This window comes from Ostrinia nubilalis, chromosome 29 (genome assembly GCF_963855985.1).
Source record: "Ostrinia nubilalis chromosome 29, ilOstNubi1.1, whole genome shotgun sequence".
NCBI lineage: Eukaryota > Metazoa > Arthropoda > Insecta > Lepidoptera > Crambidae > Ostrinia > Ostrinia nubilalis.
Window position 1 is genome coordinate 5,323,594 of NC_087116.1, and position 16,250 is coordinate 5,339,843.

Sequence of the window (16,250 nt, forward strand, 5' to 3'; positions counted from 1 at the left end):
AACAGAAGAAACGTATTTTGTGTCAAATGTAGCGGAATTTGAAAACGTCAATCGTCAGTCGTGTTCTTTTTTAGTGGAATTATATTGGCACGTAAAAATTGTCGTGGAAAATACTATGGATCATTAAAATTCTATACCATTCACAAGCAACGATATCAAAAAGATATTTGCTGTTAGGAACAAACTTTCAACATGCGTTTCATTCTACGATTTCAATCAGAATTTTATCATAACGCAAGTTCTCTAATGTAAAATGGAATGTGTTAAAATGTGTTTATTTCCTGTTTTCGCGCGGTCTTTATTGAAAAGTTTTTGTGTATAATAATTACGAGTAATTTTTAATTAATTTGTAGTACTTATTAGCTCAGCTATTTAGAACCTCCCACAGTCTTACGCTCGCAGGTTTCGTCGTATCGCCATAACGCGCAACATTTCAGTGGACTTCAAATAAATGAAACAACGATATTTCTTACAATAATTTATTGCTTAAATCTATCACCGAACTCACAGTCACTGTGACACTTCCAACTATTGTTTGTGTATATTAACAACATAACGTTGTTTTTAGCAAACAAAAATTCCATTATTGAGAAATATCAAACTTGTCTCATTGAGGACCTTTATACAGCACAACAGCCTAGTTTTTTTTTTGTAACAAATTCGCTCTAATTATAGGTATCTATTAGAGGTATAGGAACGGTACGGGAGGGTATTTTTGAGAGGTCAAACGTTTAGTGAGACTTCAGTTAATAATAATGTATCCTCTGAAATTACGTCAGAAATTATGACTATAGTTCCAAAATACTGAACTGTCCTATGCATGACATTGACAGTGGGGCGCCACCGTCAATACCGGATCGCTGGTTCAGATTTTTGCCATGTTGGAAACCATATAGTTGAACGATGGTAGCGCCCCCCTGTCATTGAGTTTGGTGGGACAGTTCAGCGTGGGTCATCTATAATAATTATGTCAATGTTACTCCTCCCGTAGACGCCATCACAAAGGCCACTGAGTTCACCATGGTCCAGTGTACTCGCGATGCCTCTAACCGTCAGAAATGGAAGCACATCGCCAGGAGAGCTACCCTCGGAGGTGACATCACCCTACCATGTACCACAAAATATAACAGAAGGTAAACTCATGTATGTACCTCGCTTTGCATACCTCGCTCGCTCGCACGCTCGGCTGTCGCGCTAGGGTTGTCTTGTCATGTGTTGCGTTTATTTCGTTATGATAGAAAAATGTAACTCTTAATACTACGGAAGAAAGACAATAATAGATATCCACGTATAATTATGTAGTTAAGTTTAGTACGTTATTATTGTAATAGTTTGCAAACAAATACACGAGAAGGAAGTAGTATGTAGTTGAGTGGTTGACACTATTATCCAATAATTCCTAAAACCTCTTTAAAACAATTCGATATTCCTAATAATTGAGTTGGCTTTCAATTTGTCAACGTTAAACGAACTATTGAAATACAAATAAATACCTTACTTACCTCCCGGAAGCAACTGGTAGTTTAAAAGCATTCGTCCAAGACAGTCTTGATAACGCGTACGTGAGCGGTGTCTATGTGTGCGTGGCTCGAGCGCGCTTAGTATGGAGTTTACCTTCTGTTATATTTTGTGCATGTACCTTGTCAGCGCAACCACGACCACTGACAAGTGCCCGTATGAGAAAACTCCTCGTGCCGCTCCCTTACCTCACTGACTGACTTAAGCGTACACCTATAATACCTAAAGCCTAATATTATGCCGTTTCATCTTCCATGATCTCTGGCAAGTCCCTATCCGACTCCTGATCAAAATAACTCTCTGGAATCACATAATTTTCCGGCGGCCTCATAGGTCCGTACACTTTCTTCGTTGTCCCATCTCTTTCTTTTGTATTTTCTTTCTGTTTCTTCTCATTTTTCGTTACTTCACTTTCTTTTGTATCAGCTATTCTATTTTCTTCTTTGATTCTCTCTGTTTCTTCTTTAGATATTTCGTTTGGTTTCTGTTCGGATTCCTCGTCTGAGTCAACTTCTTCCACGAATTCTTCTTCTTCTTGCTTGGAAGACTTTTTGGCTTTTGGTTTTCTTTCGGCGTCTTCTTTTAAACGTATTCTGGAACAAAATATGGTTATTTGTATTTATTTATTTTAATTGAAATTATAAATGTCAACATTTAATTAATGATATCTGTCGGTTTGTCTTCTACCAGCGGCTTCGCCCGTGAAATTTAGTTTGTCACAGATATTATCAGAAAGTAACAAACATCCATACAAACTTTCGCCTTTATAATATTAGTTGGATAAAATACTATAAAGTTTCATCGAAATATGTTCAGCAATTTTTCCATGAAAGAGAAAAAATATCCTTCCATCTTTCCTCACAAACGTTTACTTAAATCACATTAAATAAGAATAAGATTTGTAAGATTTATTCATCGTCAAGAAAAGAATAATGAAAACGTCATATACCTCTTGCCATAGACAACGGAGTTGGCGGCCATCTTGACGGCCATCTTGGTCTCGTCCTTCTTCACAAGCGGCGGGAGATGCGCCGGTCGCGCCAGCTCAGCAAGTCTCTGTGTTTTGGTCAACTCTGCTTTGAGTTTCTGGATTCGCATCTAGAAATACAATAAACAAAATAAATTAACTACTACCTATAGTCCATAAACAGCGAATTTATTCCGTTTTTCAAATTGGCTAGCACGGCTTATGCATCAGTGCATCGGAATTCGGATTCGAAATTAAGGATCGAATAGCAATAAAATAAATTTCAAATACAGTTTCTAAAGGGGAAGATCCATGATGTATGGACCAAAACCCAGAATGGACTGGGAAAATCGATATTATTATCATTTTACCCCACCGAAAGTACAATGTCGAAATCAATGGTGTATAAAGTCTGGTCGCCGGGCACGTAGAATTTCGTCCAATGACCTATCCTTATCGCTCACGCGATTATATTGCTGTCGCGACTGTGCGACGGGCTGTAGAAGTTATAGATTGACAAAGTAAGTTTGAAAAATCATGGGTTACATGTGGTTTTACTAGTTTTTTTTACAATATTTTCTATTTAATTTTGAGGGTCGTGCTCCTGCTATAGACTAAATGACCTGTTGATGACTTCAATATCTTACCTTCGTGTTGGATATGTCAGCCTTCTGCGCCATGCTCTGTCCTTGGCTCTTCAGTGAACTCATGAACGCGTCCAGTTCATCTTCGTCGTCCTTCGGTTGGGGCTTGCTGACCGAACGGAGGCGTTCTAGCGTCTTCTCTTCTAAAGATATCTTGGACTCGATTTCGGTTATTTGTTTTAGCTGGAACAAAGTGATAATGTTATTTATTTATACTTTAATGCCACCTTTGACAATTTTTCAGTTTTTTTTTTCTTATATAGCTGGCCCGCGAAGAGTTGCATTTAGGCATGATGGGGTAATATAGGCTGTTAACAACGCGGTTTTAAATAAATTACAGGGTACTATTAATTTGAGGCCAGGGGAAATAAACATACTATTAATATAATATGCGCGGGAAGCGTCTAGATGCGTGCAGCGCAGGACCGGTAGTTGTTGAAATTGCCTTATACTTCATCCTTGATTGTCTATGAGCGGGGAATTTTACCAAAAAAACTTGTTCGCTTTACCTGTCCCCGGTGTCGCACTACCTGTCCCCTGACTCATAATCTGTTAGTATTGACTCAACAAATCGTCATAAGTGAGCGGGTAGTCATCTTCCTTCTCCAAAGCGCCCAGCCTCTGCATTCTCCTCGTATTCTCGAAAAAAAAAACTGATTTGCTTTCCCCTGGGTCGCACTGCCTGTCCCCTAGGTCACCCAACCTGTCCCCTGGGTCACCCTACATGTCCCCTAGGTCGCACTACCTGTCCCCTGGATCGCGTTACCTGTACCCTGAGTCGCTTTACCACCCAAGGTACAGGTACTCACCAAGTCGTCATAAGTGAGCGGCTTGTCATCCTCCTTCTCCAAAGCGCCGAGTCTCTGCATTCTCTTCGTCCGCTTCTTCTCAACGTTCCCAGTGCGGTCTAGGAAGGTGTCTTCGTCGAAGTCATAGTAATCATCAACTTATTATAATAAGTGATTATTATCGTTATAGAAATCTTATTGAGACACTATTATCTTAGCAACAGCTAGTTAAGGTCGCGGGAAGCGCCTATAAGCGGGCAGCGCAAGACCGGTCGTTGATGAAATCGCTGTCTCCATTGGAAATGGTGGGTCCCTATACCTGCCTCATTTTACGTCCCTAATTGCCTAAGTGCGGAGAATTTTGCAAAAAAAAAATGATTTGCTGTCCCCTGGGTCGTTTTACATGTCCCCTGGGTAGCTTTACCTGTCCCCTTGGACCAATTTGCCTGGATCGAACTGCCTGTCCCCTGGATTGAACTGCCTGTCCCCTGGGTCACTGAATCTGTCCCCTGGTTCATGTTGACTCACCAAGTCGTCATAAGTGAGCGGCTTATCATCCTCTTTCTCCAAAGCTACGAGTCTCTGCATCGGTTTCGTCCGCTTCTTCTAAACGTTCCCAGTGCGGTCAAGAAAAGTGTCTTCGTCGAAGTCATAGTAATCATCAACTTATTATAATAAGTGATTTATTATCGTTATAGAAATCTTATTGAGACACTACTATATTAGCAACGGCTAGTTAAGGTCGCGGGAAGCGCCTATAAGCGAGCAGCGCAAGACCGGTCGTTGATGAAATCGCTGTCTCCATCGGAAATGGTGGGTCCCTATACCTGCCTCATTTTATGTCCCTAATTGCCAAAGTGCGGAGAATTTTGCCAAAAAAAAAAAATATTTGCTGTCCCCTGGGTAGCTTTACCTATCCCCTTGGACCAATTTGCCTGGATCGAACTGCCTGTCCCCTGGATCGAACTGCCTGTCCCCTGGATTGAACTGCCTGTCCCCTGGGTCACTTTATCTGTCCCCTAGTTTATATTGACTCACCAAGTCGTCATAAGTGAGCGGCTTATCATCCTCCTTCTCCAAAGCGCCGAGTCTCTGCATCCGTTTCGTCCGCTTCTTCTCAACATTGCCAGTGCGGTCTAAGAAGGTGTCTTCATCGGAGTCATAGTAGTCGTCAACTTATAAGTGACTAGCCTAGCCTAGGAGAATTTTGCCAAAAAAAGAACTGATTTGGTCACCCTGGGTTAGTCTGTCAGTCCCCTGGGTCACACTGCCTATCCCTTGAGTTATTTTACCTGTCCCCTGGGTCATTTTATCTGTCCCCGGTGTCTCTTTACCTGCCCCCAGCCTCGTACTGCATGTCCCTTGAGTCGTTTTACATGTCCCTTGGCTCATTATCTAGGAGTATTGACTCACCAAGTCGTCGTAAGTGAGCGGCTTATCATCCTCCTTCTCCAAAGCGCCGAGTCTCTGCATCCGTTTCGTCCGCTTCTTCTCAACATTGCCAGTGCGGTCTAAGAAGGTGTCTTCATCGGAGTCATAGTAGTCATCGGCGCTCCAATCGCGCTGTTTGCGGCGGCGGGATTCTAGAAGGTAAAAAATACTTTTAAAAAACCAATATTTGGCAATAATTAACGTCAAGGTAGATAATAATAAAAAGTCGAATGCTGATGGGCTTTTTGAAATAAGGTGTTGTGCTTGTCTTACGAGTACTGCGTTAGAAAATAAATTTAGTGTGCGGTCTTGCAAACGGACGACTAACGACCTGCTCATAACGCCTTATTTGAAGCCCTAAAAATTGGATTATAACAACTTAAGCAGTTATTAAATAAACAACCTGAAAACATCGAACTGTCTAAAGTAGCTCAGTTGGAGGAGCAGTAGTCTGGCAAGCGGAAGGTCGTGGATTCGAGTACCGCCTTAGGCAGTTCGATTTTTTCAAGTTGTTTGTTTAAAAATTAGTTTGAGAAGAGACTGTATTTTTAATAACTTAAGCATTTTTTGTCGCGTTAACCAGGAGTACAACTCCTGTGTAACCAGGATCAACGGGTATCGAATAACCGTATTAATACAAGATTTTAAACTTTCGCGTTCCATTTCAATCAAACGGACGACGCTGCGAGCCGCCAGTCTGCTTGTGACCACGGCTGCAGCATCGCAGCCGAAACGTCAAGCCGCGAGTAAAGAAAGAAAGAAAGAAAGAAAAATTATTTATTTGACAACTAAAAAGTACAAAAACAATGAGGCGGAGAGAAAAAAAAAATGTTGCCAAAGAGGTCACCCACTCAGTATTATCTTGACAGTTGACATTTTACTGCCAAGTGCCAAAACACTGGTTTTGTGGTGGTGATTACATAATGTAACTCATTAAAAAACGTCGCGTTAAGACCCGTGTCTTACTATTTTAACCGTTAATACATCTGTTCCTTTATAAAAGTCCACAATCCATAAAAAACCAACTCACCATGCTTCGACTGCCGCAGTAGACCAGCCCTGTCCAATATCCTGCAGGCTTCTAAAGCACACGCTATGACGGCTTCCTTCTTCTTGCCGCGGTGTATTACCTCTGCTATGACCGGGTTGCCTCGGGCATCGTCGATTGGGAGTTCTACCCTGTGGGAGAAACGACAGGGTAAATTTAGGGGACAGGGGAAATAAAAAAATACCTTCATTACATTACATTATGCGAAACGGCCATGCATGTTCTTTGCTCATGCGGCCCGCTTATGAGCAAAAGAAGTATCCATCTCGGGCGACACATCATGCACCCGGATGAGATAGCAGATATCACGCTCCAAAGAATCTGGAAAGGACAATGACCAAAAATGTATGGAGTGTGGTCCAAATGTCCACCACTAACGAGACCTATGTAGTAAAATAGTCTACTAAATACTGATTTATTATATCCAAACCGCAATCAAAATATGCTGTCAGTAAAAAGTTATGACTGAATGAAAAGTCTGTTTTTTACCTTTTCATCCGAAAAATGTTCCTGATAACATTCTATCCATTGCACATTTTGGACTAATCTACGCATGTTATGTCATGTCGCATGTGGCGCGGGGTTATAGATGAGTTTTATTAAATATTATACTAGCTGTGCCTACGACTTTGTACGCGTGAAAATAGTTTGAATAATAGGTATTTCCCATTTTTACAACATTTGTCTTTACTGCTCCGCCCCTATTGGTTGTAGGGTGATGTTATTTATCCCAAAACTATCCTTGATAAATGGGCTATCCATAACAAAAATATTTTTTCAAATCGGACCAGTAGTTCCTGAGATTAGCGCGTAAACTACTACAATTTGTCAAACAGTCGTAACTTTTTACTGACATCTTATTTTTTTTCGTCCCATACTGAAAGTTAATCTCTATTTAATTGACTATAAGTCAATATAGGTCTCATTACTGGTGGACATTTGGACCACTTTTGGTCATTGTCCTTTATAGACTCAACGGGACTAAGCAGTGAACTCTAAAGACAAGGGCTGCCACAATAGATCAAACCTGGTCGAGCTGGCGCAAATGAAGGCCCAAAACCAATAATAATAAAAAAAATACATTATGCGACAAAGTTGCCTAGAGGTCTGTTGTGGTACCCTATCAAATGTCTTTAAGGGTGACAGGGATAGTTTTAATTTGGGCCCAGGGGAAATTAAAACATCTGGTTTGCTAGCTTGCCATAGAATTACGAGAGGTTATTGTTCTTCACTAGCCCACAAGTGTTTTAAAACAGTACAGATGTGAGGTGTGACAGGGGATCTTTTATTTGGGACCAGGGGAAAATAAAATGATAAACAAAAAATTATGCTTTTTTTTTCATAATCACAAAGTTACAATATCCCGTTTAAAAGTCGTACATTGCCTTTCTTATTATGTCTATTAATTTAGTAATTGAGAAGTTTTCATTACACGGCTTAGTTCAAGAAATTATTTCTTACTAGCTTTTGCCCGCGGCTTCACCCGCGTGAAATTTAATGTCACAGATCGGCATAAATTATATCCTATATGTTAATCGTTCAGTAGTTTTTGCGTGAAAAAGTAAAAAACATACATCATGACATCCATACAAACTTTTGCATTTACAATGTTAGTAGAAAGTAGGATTAATTAAGGCCGGGTAGCAGAGAAAATGGCGAAAATGAGGTTTTCATTTTTCATTTTTAAGGTACTAAACAGTAAAATTAAAGGCTAAGATTTTTATTGGGCATAGTTGAGGATATTTTCTAGGGCTATTAACGGATGGAAACACGATTTGATGAAGTTGACTCGATAGAATATATTCCCAAAGTTACCTCTATTCGTTTTCTATTTATGGTTTTATTTTTAAAATAAGCGATTTGAGATTCTAAATCTTTTACTAAACTAAAGTTCAGAAATAACTTGAGGGCTTTTAACGGATGAAATTTTTATATAGCGTCTTATTTAGTTACTATGTTAAAAAATGTGGAAAAAATCGTCCATGACGGCTTGGACAATCTCAATCAGTCGCGCGGTGGCGCTTACGGAGGACGGACGCGTGTCAGTTTTATGGCCGTGACAGTTCGCGATTTGTCAATATTTTTGACAATGATGACTTTGATGAGTCACAGTATAATAATATCAGTGTTACTGGAGAAAGCTCAAATTTTTGATAATTAAGAATTATCAATTTTGTCTACCTATTGAAATTTAAATCGTTCGCATCCTTTTAAACGAAGACTCTACTCATGATACATAGTACATTCCTCAAATATGAGACAAAACCAATGGGTTAAAATTACATTTTAATAGAACCTACATACAATCGTCTTACACTCTTTAGAAGAGCACACTGACACAAATAAATAATAAAAAATGCTGTCTAAGGTCTGTAGCTAAAGGTCTAAGCTGTAAGATAGAAGAATCTTCTAGCCAAAAAGATGGCAGATGCAGCAGATGTTAACGGATTTAAAACTGGAGTTCATATGACTCCTTGTAGACTTGAGTCTCTAGAGCGTCCCTTCCTCCACCATGCGTAAGAATTTTCACAAAAATACTGTCTAAGGTCTGTAGCTAAAGGTCTACGCTGCAAGATGGAAGAATCTTCTACCCAAAAAGATGGCAGATGCAGCAGATGTCAACGGATTTAAAACTGGAGTTGATGTGACTCCTTGTAGACTTGAGTGTCTAGAGCGTCCCTTCCTCCACCATGCGTAAGAATTTTCACAAAAATACTGTCTAAGGTCTGTAGCTAAAGGTCTAAGCCGTAAGATAGAAGAATCTTATAGCCAAAAACATGGCAGATGCAGCAGATATCAACGGATTTAAAACTGGAGTTCATGTGTATCCTTGTAGTTTTGAGTCTCTAGAGCAGTGGTTCTTAACCTTTAAGTCATGAGGGACCATTTTACCAAATTTCTGTCTTGTCAGGGACCACCTCATAATCGGTCAAAACCAGTTTGACTGCAAAAATTAGTTAAAAGTGGTTTTGACCAAGGTGTGCAAGTGCACATCGTGGACCACTTGGAATGCCTCCAGGGATCACCAGTGGTCCGTGGACAACCACTGCTCTAGAGCGTCCCTTCCTCCACCATGCGTAAGAATGTTTCAAAAATACTGTCTAAGGTCTGTAGCTAAAGGTCTAAGCTGCAAGATAAAAATATAATCTTCTAGCCAATAACTTTAAAACTATAATTTGAACGAATTTTGCTATTAGTGGACAAATTTCTGCTCACGATGGACTAATTATCTGCTATACTCTCGACTCTCTAAAGCACAACATTTATAAAAATTTTGCTGCGGTAATGCACTCCAGGTAACAGTGTGTGATGCTCATTGCTCATAGTGATTTTCGATACAGAGCCCCGTACATACGTTATACATAAATTATGGAAAGAAAACACCCAGACCAATACAAACAAATATGTATGCAATTTTAGTATGATATTTTTGTTTATTAATAAATACTGAACAAAATTGATGCGTGTACTGATTAATGTAATTGACCACATGCAAAGCTTTGTGAATTGCAACAACTATAATTTATTATCCAAGCTCTAAAATAATAATCGCTACTACGAGTAACTGATCATAAAATGTTTTTCCAATCGCTCAAGCTCCCGAGGATCTACCGATAGGTCGGGTGACGTAATCTTGAAATTCTTTTAGCCGGCGCGGAACTTCCGGAAGGTCGGGTGACGCCACGCCTCTTTGAACCGTGTTTACTTTGGCAGTTATATTCTATATTTATTCGATTCTAAAATATATTCCCAAAAATTTTGAAAGTTGTTTTAATTTGTATCACTTGGATATGATTTGTATTAGAAAGTGCTGTGAGTGTGACGCTTGAACGGAAGGAAGTCAACCTAACCTAACCAACTGCGTATTTCTATACTGTGTAGCCGCGAGAGCTCTTTGGCGCGCTGTCTTCGGCGAAGTATTGCGCGCGCAGATTTTGACAGCGCGAAATACCTACTTTAGCAGAAATACCAAGCCTTAAGCAAACTTTTGATTTTAAATGGTTTACTCCAAGAAATTATTTCTTATCTCACCTGCACATAAACTGCCCGATGCCTCTCTCCTCACAGTTATAGGTCAGATCGTGACCTTCCCTCTCGAAGTACCCTCGGAGGGTCTTCTTCGGATCCTCCAGGTACAACTCCTCGTTGGAGGTCACGGCGTACGGATTGTCTGTTAAGTCCGGTTCGTCTTCCGCGTCTTCACCTGGAAAGAAAAATATAACTTAGTAAACTTGGTTACTTCCATAGAGATATATTAAATTTCGGGACTATTCCCACCACTGCAACTCCTGTGTAGCCAGGATCTACAGCTTGACCGCCAATAACCCAACCAGTGAAAGCCAAGTTTGTCCCGGGGGAAAGTTAAACTGTCATTGGACCCGCACCGAAATTAATCAGAAGAACATAGGAGGAGTTCGAAATTAAGGTTCGACTTCCCTCCATTGCAAAGCGGATGACAGGTGACAAACAAAGGTTTTAAAACCTTTAAGAGAAGATTATGCACCACGGACAATAAATATCAATTAAGGGGGCCTATCGAGGGCCTACCTAATTATGAGCAATTAGCAACTACCTGCCAATAATATTTTTCACAAAATCTCTTAAAAGCACGGACATTTTTCCTTGTCGCGACAAGATCGGTGTAATAAATTTCCATAGAGTTATAGAGAAATGCCAACTAATGCGCTGAGTTCGAAACTCAAGTGTCGCATTAGAAATTGACTTAAAGTAATCAAATTATGTGCTCATTATCCACTGCGTTATCACACTCAACGTTCGAATAATCTTTAGTACTACGCAAGCAATATAAACTGTTTACATTATGACGTCTGCAGCAATGTGTTCTGTTTTTGGGCATATTGCTGCGACACCGGCCACGCCCCCTTAGCACATCTCCTTTAGTTTCTGTGATCTGTGTTTGTGATAATTTAAAAAAAAGCGCCTGGCCAAAAATTACATAATCTCAGAAATAAAAGTTCAAAATAAGTCAAATTCAAATTTTTCACTGGACGGTATTGTAATAGGTCGAGTATTGTCACCCTTTACATATATTTTTTTTTATAGTTTATTTGGTTTTCTACCAAGATGGGCCTTGAAATAAAAGCTTAAATGGTGTCAACTATTCACTTACTTAATGTAACAATTTTAATAAATATCTCTTACCCATCCCCCAATCGATGCCCTGTTCCTCTCTCTTCCTCTCCTCTTCGAGTCTGTCCCTCTCCCTCTGCTCCCTGTCCTCGCGTATCATCCTGTCTCTTTCCAACTTCATGTTCAGTGAGCGCTGCTTGATTTCAGACACTGATAGCTCTGACTCCCCTTCGCTGTCGAAGTCTGGGCCCTGAAATATTTTGGATTTAAGTTTAAGGACGTAGCAAACTTATCAAACCGGAAAGGGATCGTAACCGCATCAACTCGAGGCGGTCAGTATTATTTGTATGAAACTCCATACTGCAACGCACACTTATCCGCACTGTAACGCCTCGCCTTGAAGGGCGATACAGAGTTGGTTCCTTTCCGAGTAGATAAGTCTGCTATGACCATTAACCGTAAGATTATAAGGATGCAACCTTGTGACTAGTTATTATTAAGATCTCCTTTATATTAAAAGTTTTGAGCCAGACTGCGTTGGAATAAAAATGACGATTACCAAAAGTGCGATTTAGCGAACTTACGACTCGCGGCAAAAATTGACAAAAATATTAATGAAAAAGAGTTAATTGTTTTTGAATTGACTTTAAATTCCACTGTCCACTGTGTCTCTTTAAACACTCGCCTTTGGCGAAACCAGTGTGCTTCAAATACGCACCATTGTGCATTGAAGCTATTAAACAGAATAATAATATAATAAGCTGGCGAATCTCGTAACTATAGCTTCAGCCATTTAACCAGACAATAAGTCTGGCACAGCTATAGCTAGACCTCAATAAATAATGTCGCGTTGAGGTAGCATAAAAAATCCGACAATTAATTATTCATTATTGTAGTTGCGGTACCCCGCCGCGACATTTTAGTGCCATTTTGTCGGCCGTTTGGTGTAGTGGTTCGAAACGGACTACTATTCCGGAGGTAGCGGGTTCGATTCCCGCACAGTACAAACATTTTTGTGCATGAACACTTTGTATTTGTTTGTATTGGACTGGGTGTTTTCTATGTATAATAAATATGTGTTTACAAAAAAAAAGTATTTAAGTATGTTTATATCCGTTGTCTAGTACCCATAGTACAAGCTTTGCTTAGTTTGGGACTAGAAACGCAGTGTAAAATGTCTAAGGATATTATTTATTTCAACAAGAAAACCTAATTTTTTACTGTTAAATGTTAGTTTTTTATTCACATTGGTTTTTTAATATCTATTTTTCAGGGTTGAAAGAGCTCACCATCATAATATAAGTCCGAGTACTGCTCCCAAACTTGAGCTGGTGTCCCACCCGTATCCTGGTATAGTGGCCTGCCTTCAGGCGCTCCTTGTTCAGGAACGTGCCGTGGGTACTGCCCAGGTCGTGGAGGTACCAGCCGGACGGTTGCTCCCCTTCCTCGGCGAACGCTTTGTATTGTAAGACGCAGTGGTGTCTGGAATAACATATAAGAAAAATTTTGCAGTGATAATAGTACAACGGCGTCAGGGCTCCTGCACACGACGCCGCCGCGCCGTCGCCGCGCCGCTACTCTGTTCATACGCACCGAGTAAAACCGCCGCCGCGCCGCCACCTCGCCATCAAAGCATAATTTCGCCGCGGCCGCGGCAGCGGTGTTCACGCGGCGCGTATAAACAGTGCAAAGGCGCGGCGGCGGCGCGGTAGCGGCGGCGGCGCGGTAGCGGCGTCGTGCGCAGGAGCGCTCAGTGTCCATATTACAAGTCCCATAGTACAAGCTTTGCTTAGTTTGGGACTAGAGGCGCTGTGTAAGGCCCAGAACAGACGGTGAAACGCAACTGCAACGAAACTGTAACTTTCTGATGATTCTTATGAATGAAACTGAAAGTTTCAAACTGGTCGCGTCATGTGTGGTCTATCAACGGACGCTATGGCAGAAACTTAGATGCAACTCAAAAGTAACTAACAGTTGCAGTTTCGTTGCAGTTGCGTTTCACCGTCTGTTCTGGGCCTAAGTGCGCTGCCACACTGGCGGATTGCAAGCGTTTTCAAAACGGAGCGGCGACGCAGCGAACACGCCGACTTTTGTGGTGAACCCACTCCTAAGACTGGAATAATATTCAGCTAAGCTGGAAGGTAAATACTATGTACCTTTACTAAATAGGACAATAAGTAATTTGGGCAATATAAATTAATGAAGGAGTAGATTTTCCAGTGTTGAAACTTTTGTATTTATTTCAGCCATAAAAAAAGAGAAGACAATGCAACATTTATCATCATCAGGAGTAGACTGCAGGAGCAGAGCCCTCTCCAATTTAAAAAAAGTTTGAAAATATTGAGCAATATTTCATAATTTAATTTATGACCCTTACATAAATTAAATTATCTTGGGACAAATGGAAGGCAGACGTGTTCGGGGCAGGGCACCGACGAGATGGTCAGATGCGGTGAGGAAGACGTTGGGCGGAAGTTTGCATTGTGTGGTCCACACAGCTATGACCGCAGTCTGTGGAGGAACACTGCACCAATAATAACTTACCTAGATATTGTAGGGTGGGCCATAACAACGTCACAGTTAGCTAGGCGTCCAAATACATAATATGGTTTACTTGTGAGATCCACTTTATCCACAATCATCCCTGATTTGAGCACCTCCAAGGCATATTCGGAACCTGAAAGTAACAATTCGAAATTACAAATACAGTACCACAATTAACAAGAGGATTTAAGACACTATTTAATCAAGACATCAAGTCATCAGACCATCAGTGAAAAAAAGATAGCCTATTTTATTTGGCAATATTTCGACATTAATAGATATTTACTATTTATATTCTACATTATTCAATAGCCCAGAAAAATAAATTAGTTTTTTGAAAGGCTTGATATGGCTTTTTGTAACTTTTTGGACTTTAGACTAGAGCATTTCTATGTAATGTAACGTTTTTGAGAATGGTACAATACAGGTAAAATGTTTAAGATTTGGTTCATGACAGGGTGATACACTAGCTAAACATTTCATAGAGCGGCTTGTTGTTGTTACATGTAAATGCTCTAATCTATACTCACACGTAGATTTGTAGAGTCAACTAATGCAAATCTGGTGTCAGACTTGATTTTAGAATTACCTGGAATGATCTAAATTTCATTTTTATAGCTTAATCTAACTCATCACTGATTGTAGGCCCTTTAAATTACAATATAAAACGCAGGTAAATGCACTCACCATCGGGAGCTAGCCCAGACCATTTAGGTTCTTTATAAGGTATAGGAGTCGACAGCTCTTTCAACAACACCGCTGGCGGTAAAGATCTCTTGTTGTCACTTTGACCACTCTTGCTATCGGAATGCCCGCTTTGTTCACTCGATTTCGGCAAATCTCTGCTTTCTACAACTTTCACTGCTTCATTTTTAGCTTTCTTGGGCAGTTTACCAATGCGTCCTATGAGCACGGGCTTCTTAAACTCGACTTTTTCAGGTAAACTCTCGGATTTGGTATCGTCACCCATTTTTAGGTTATGCTACTTAGATTTACATGGAATAGTTAATCAACTAGCAGCTAATATTACCTAGGATTTTACTAATAATTTTAAGTTAATTATAAGGCCTAAATCAGGTACTAATCTTCAGAAAACAACAAAGAAGTAAACAAATAAAAGTGAACACCTGATTTGACAAATGTCACTGACATACGCGAACGAATGAGTGAATGAAATGACGCTATCAAAGAGTACATTATGTGATGATAAATTAACGCCATCTATAAATATGAAAAGACAGCCAGCATTTTTAAAGTAAATAACTCTGTCTCTATCTGTTACTTTATCTTCGCGCTTAAGCCACTGGACTTAATTAAGTTACAAAATGGAACGGCGCGGTTGTCTCGAATAGTATTTAAGAATATAATACTTTATTTATTAGAGAATAAATTTTATAATAAAAATGACTTAAAAACTAAAATTTAAAAATTACTAATGATAAAAACTATTTACAAAATAAAAAATACTTCAACCCCAGCGCCGCAGTCAAGAATGGTGCCCAAAAGGCTGGCAGCATTGCCACGTTGAATGGCCAGGCTAATTCTCTGACCGAAATAGCTGCCAGTCTTTTGATCGGTTGTTATTTTATTTCCAAAGACCTACACTCGCTCTGTCTTGTATTGGTATGGAGTTACTTCGCTCTGTGAAGGGATTCGATTTTCGAAGTGATCAAAAAGTTTCATTTGTTGAGTTCCTCAGATATTCACGCGGTCAAAACCGTTACAGTTTGCCTAATTTAGTAATTATTTTGCAGTTTCATCTAACTTTTATCACAGCAGCAGCAGACCACAGAAGACTTGTTTTCTTTACTAGTGTCCGAAAATAATTGTAGATGGCGCTGTCGGCAGTTTAATTACGTTATTAAAATTTTGACAGAGGCAGAGATAATATAACAAATTCTTTCAACATTGTGAACTAGCCTTAGAATAATTATTCTAAGGAACTAGCATTATTAAAATAATCGGAAAGCAAAACGTAAAACACAGCATACTCATTAAAATTACATTGAAAATAAGGTGGATATTTGAAAGTTTCTTGATTGTACCACCACGTGTCCAAGTAATAACTCACTGCTGCTCTATCTTGTTCGATGTTGTATCTTTGGCAAAGTACACCATTCATTCGGGAATGAACGAATGGTTGCTAAGCACGAACAAGAACGAAACATCTAAATCAATCAATCAAAAAATTATACAATTTTGTGTCGATTGCCAACCGT

General features: G+C 39.8%; 1 protein-coding gene across 1 annotated transcript; it reads right to left on the minus strand.

Annotated features, from left to right (window-relative positions):
* Nucleotides 1–465: 465 nt before the first annotated feature.
* On the minus strand, nucleotides 466–15,180 carry LOC135085776 (kanadaptin). The gene is made up of 10 exons (XM_063980575.1): nucleotides 14,719–15,180; nucleotides 14,032–14,164; nucleotides 12,777–12,969; nucleotides 11,560–11,737; nucleotides 10,429–10,600; nucleotides 6,379–6,527; nucleotides 5,331–5,500; nucleotides 3,133–3,312; nucleotides 2,468–2,616; nucleotides 466–2,111 (listed from the first exon to the last, which is right to left on the minus strand). Exons 1-10 carry the CDS (start codon nucleotides 14,999–15,001, stop codon nucleotides 1,754–1,756), a joined length of 1,965 nt encoding a protein of 654 aa, XP_063836645.1. The 5' UTR covers nucleotides 15,002–15,180; the 3' UTR covers nucleotides 466–1,753.
* Between the last annotated feature and the right edge of the window lie 1,070 nt (nucleotides 15,181–16,250).

Coding starts and splice junctions, on each gene's coding strand:
- LOC135085776 (XM_063980575.1), bottom strand. CDS start 15,001: ATGGGTGACGATACCAAATCCGAGAGTTTACCTGAAAAAGTCGAGTTT. Junction 12,970..14,031: donor GCCCACCCTACAATATCTAG/GTAAGTTATTAT, acceptor ATGTTATTCCAG/ACACCACTGCGTCTTACAAT. Junction 2,112..2,467: donor TCCGTTGTCTATGGCAAGAG/GTATATGACGTT, acceptor ATTTTGTTCCAG/AATACGTTTAAAAGAAGACG.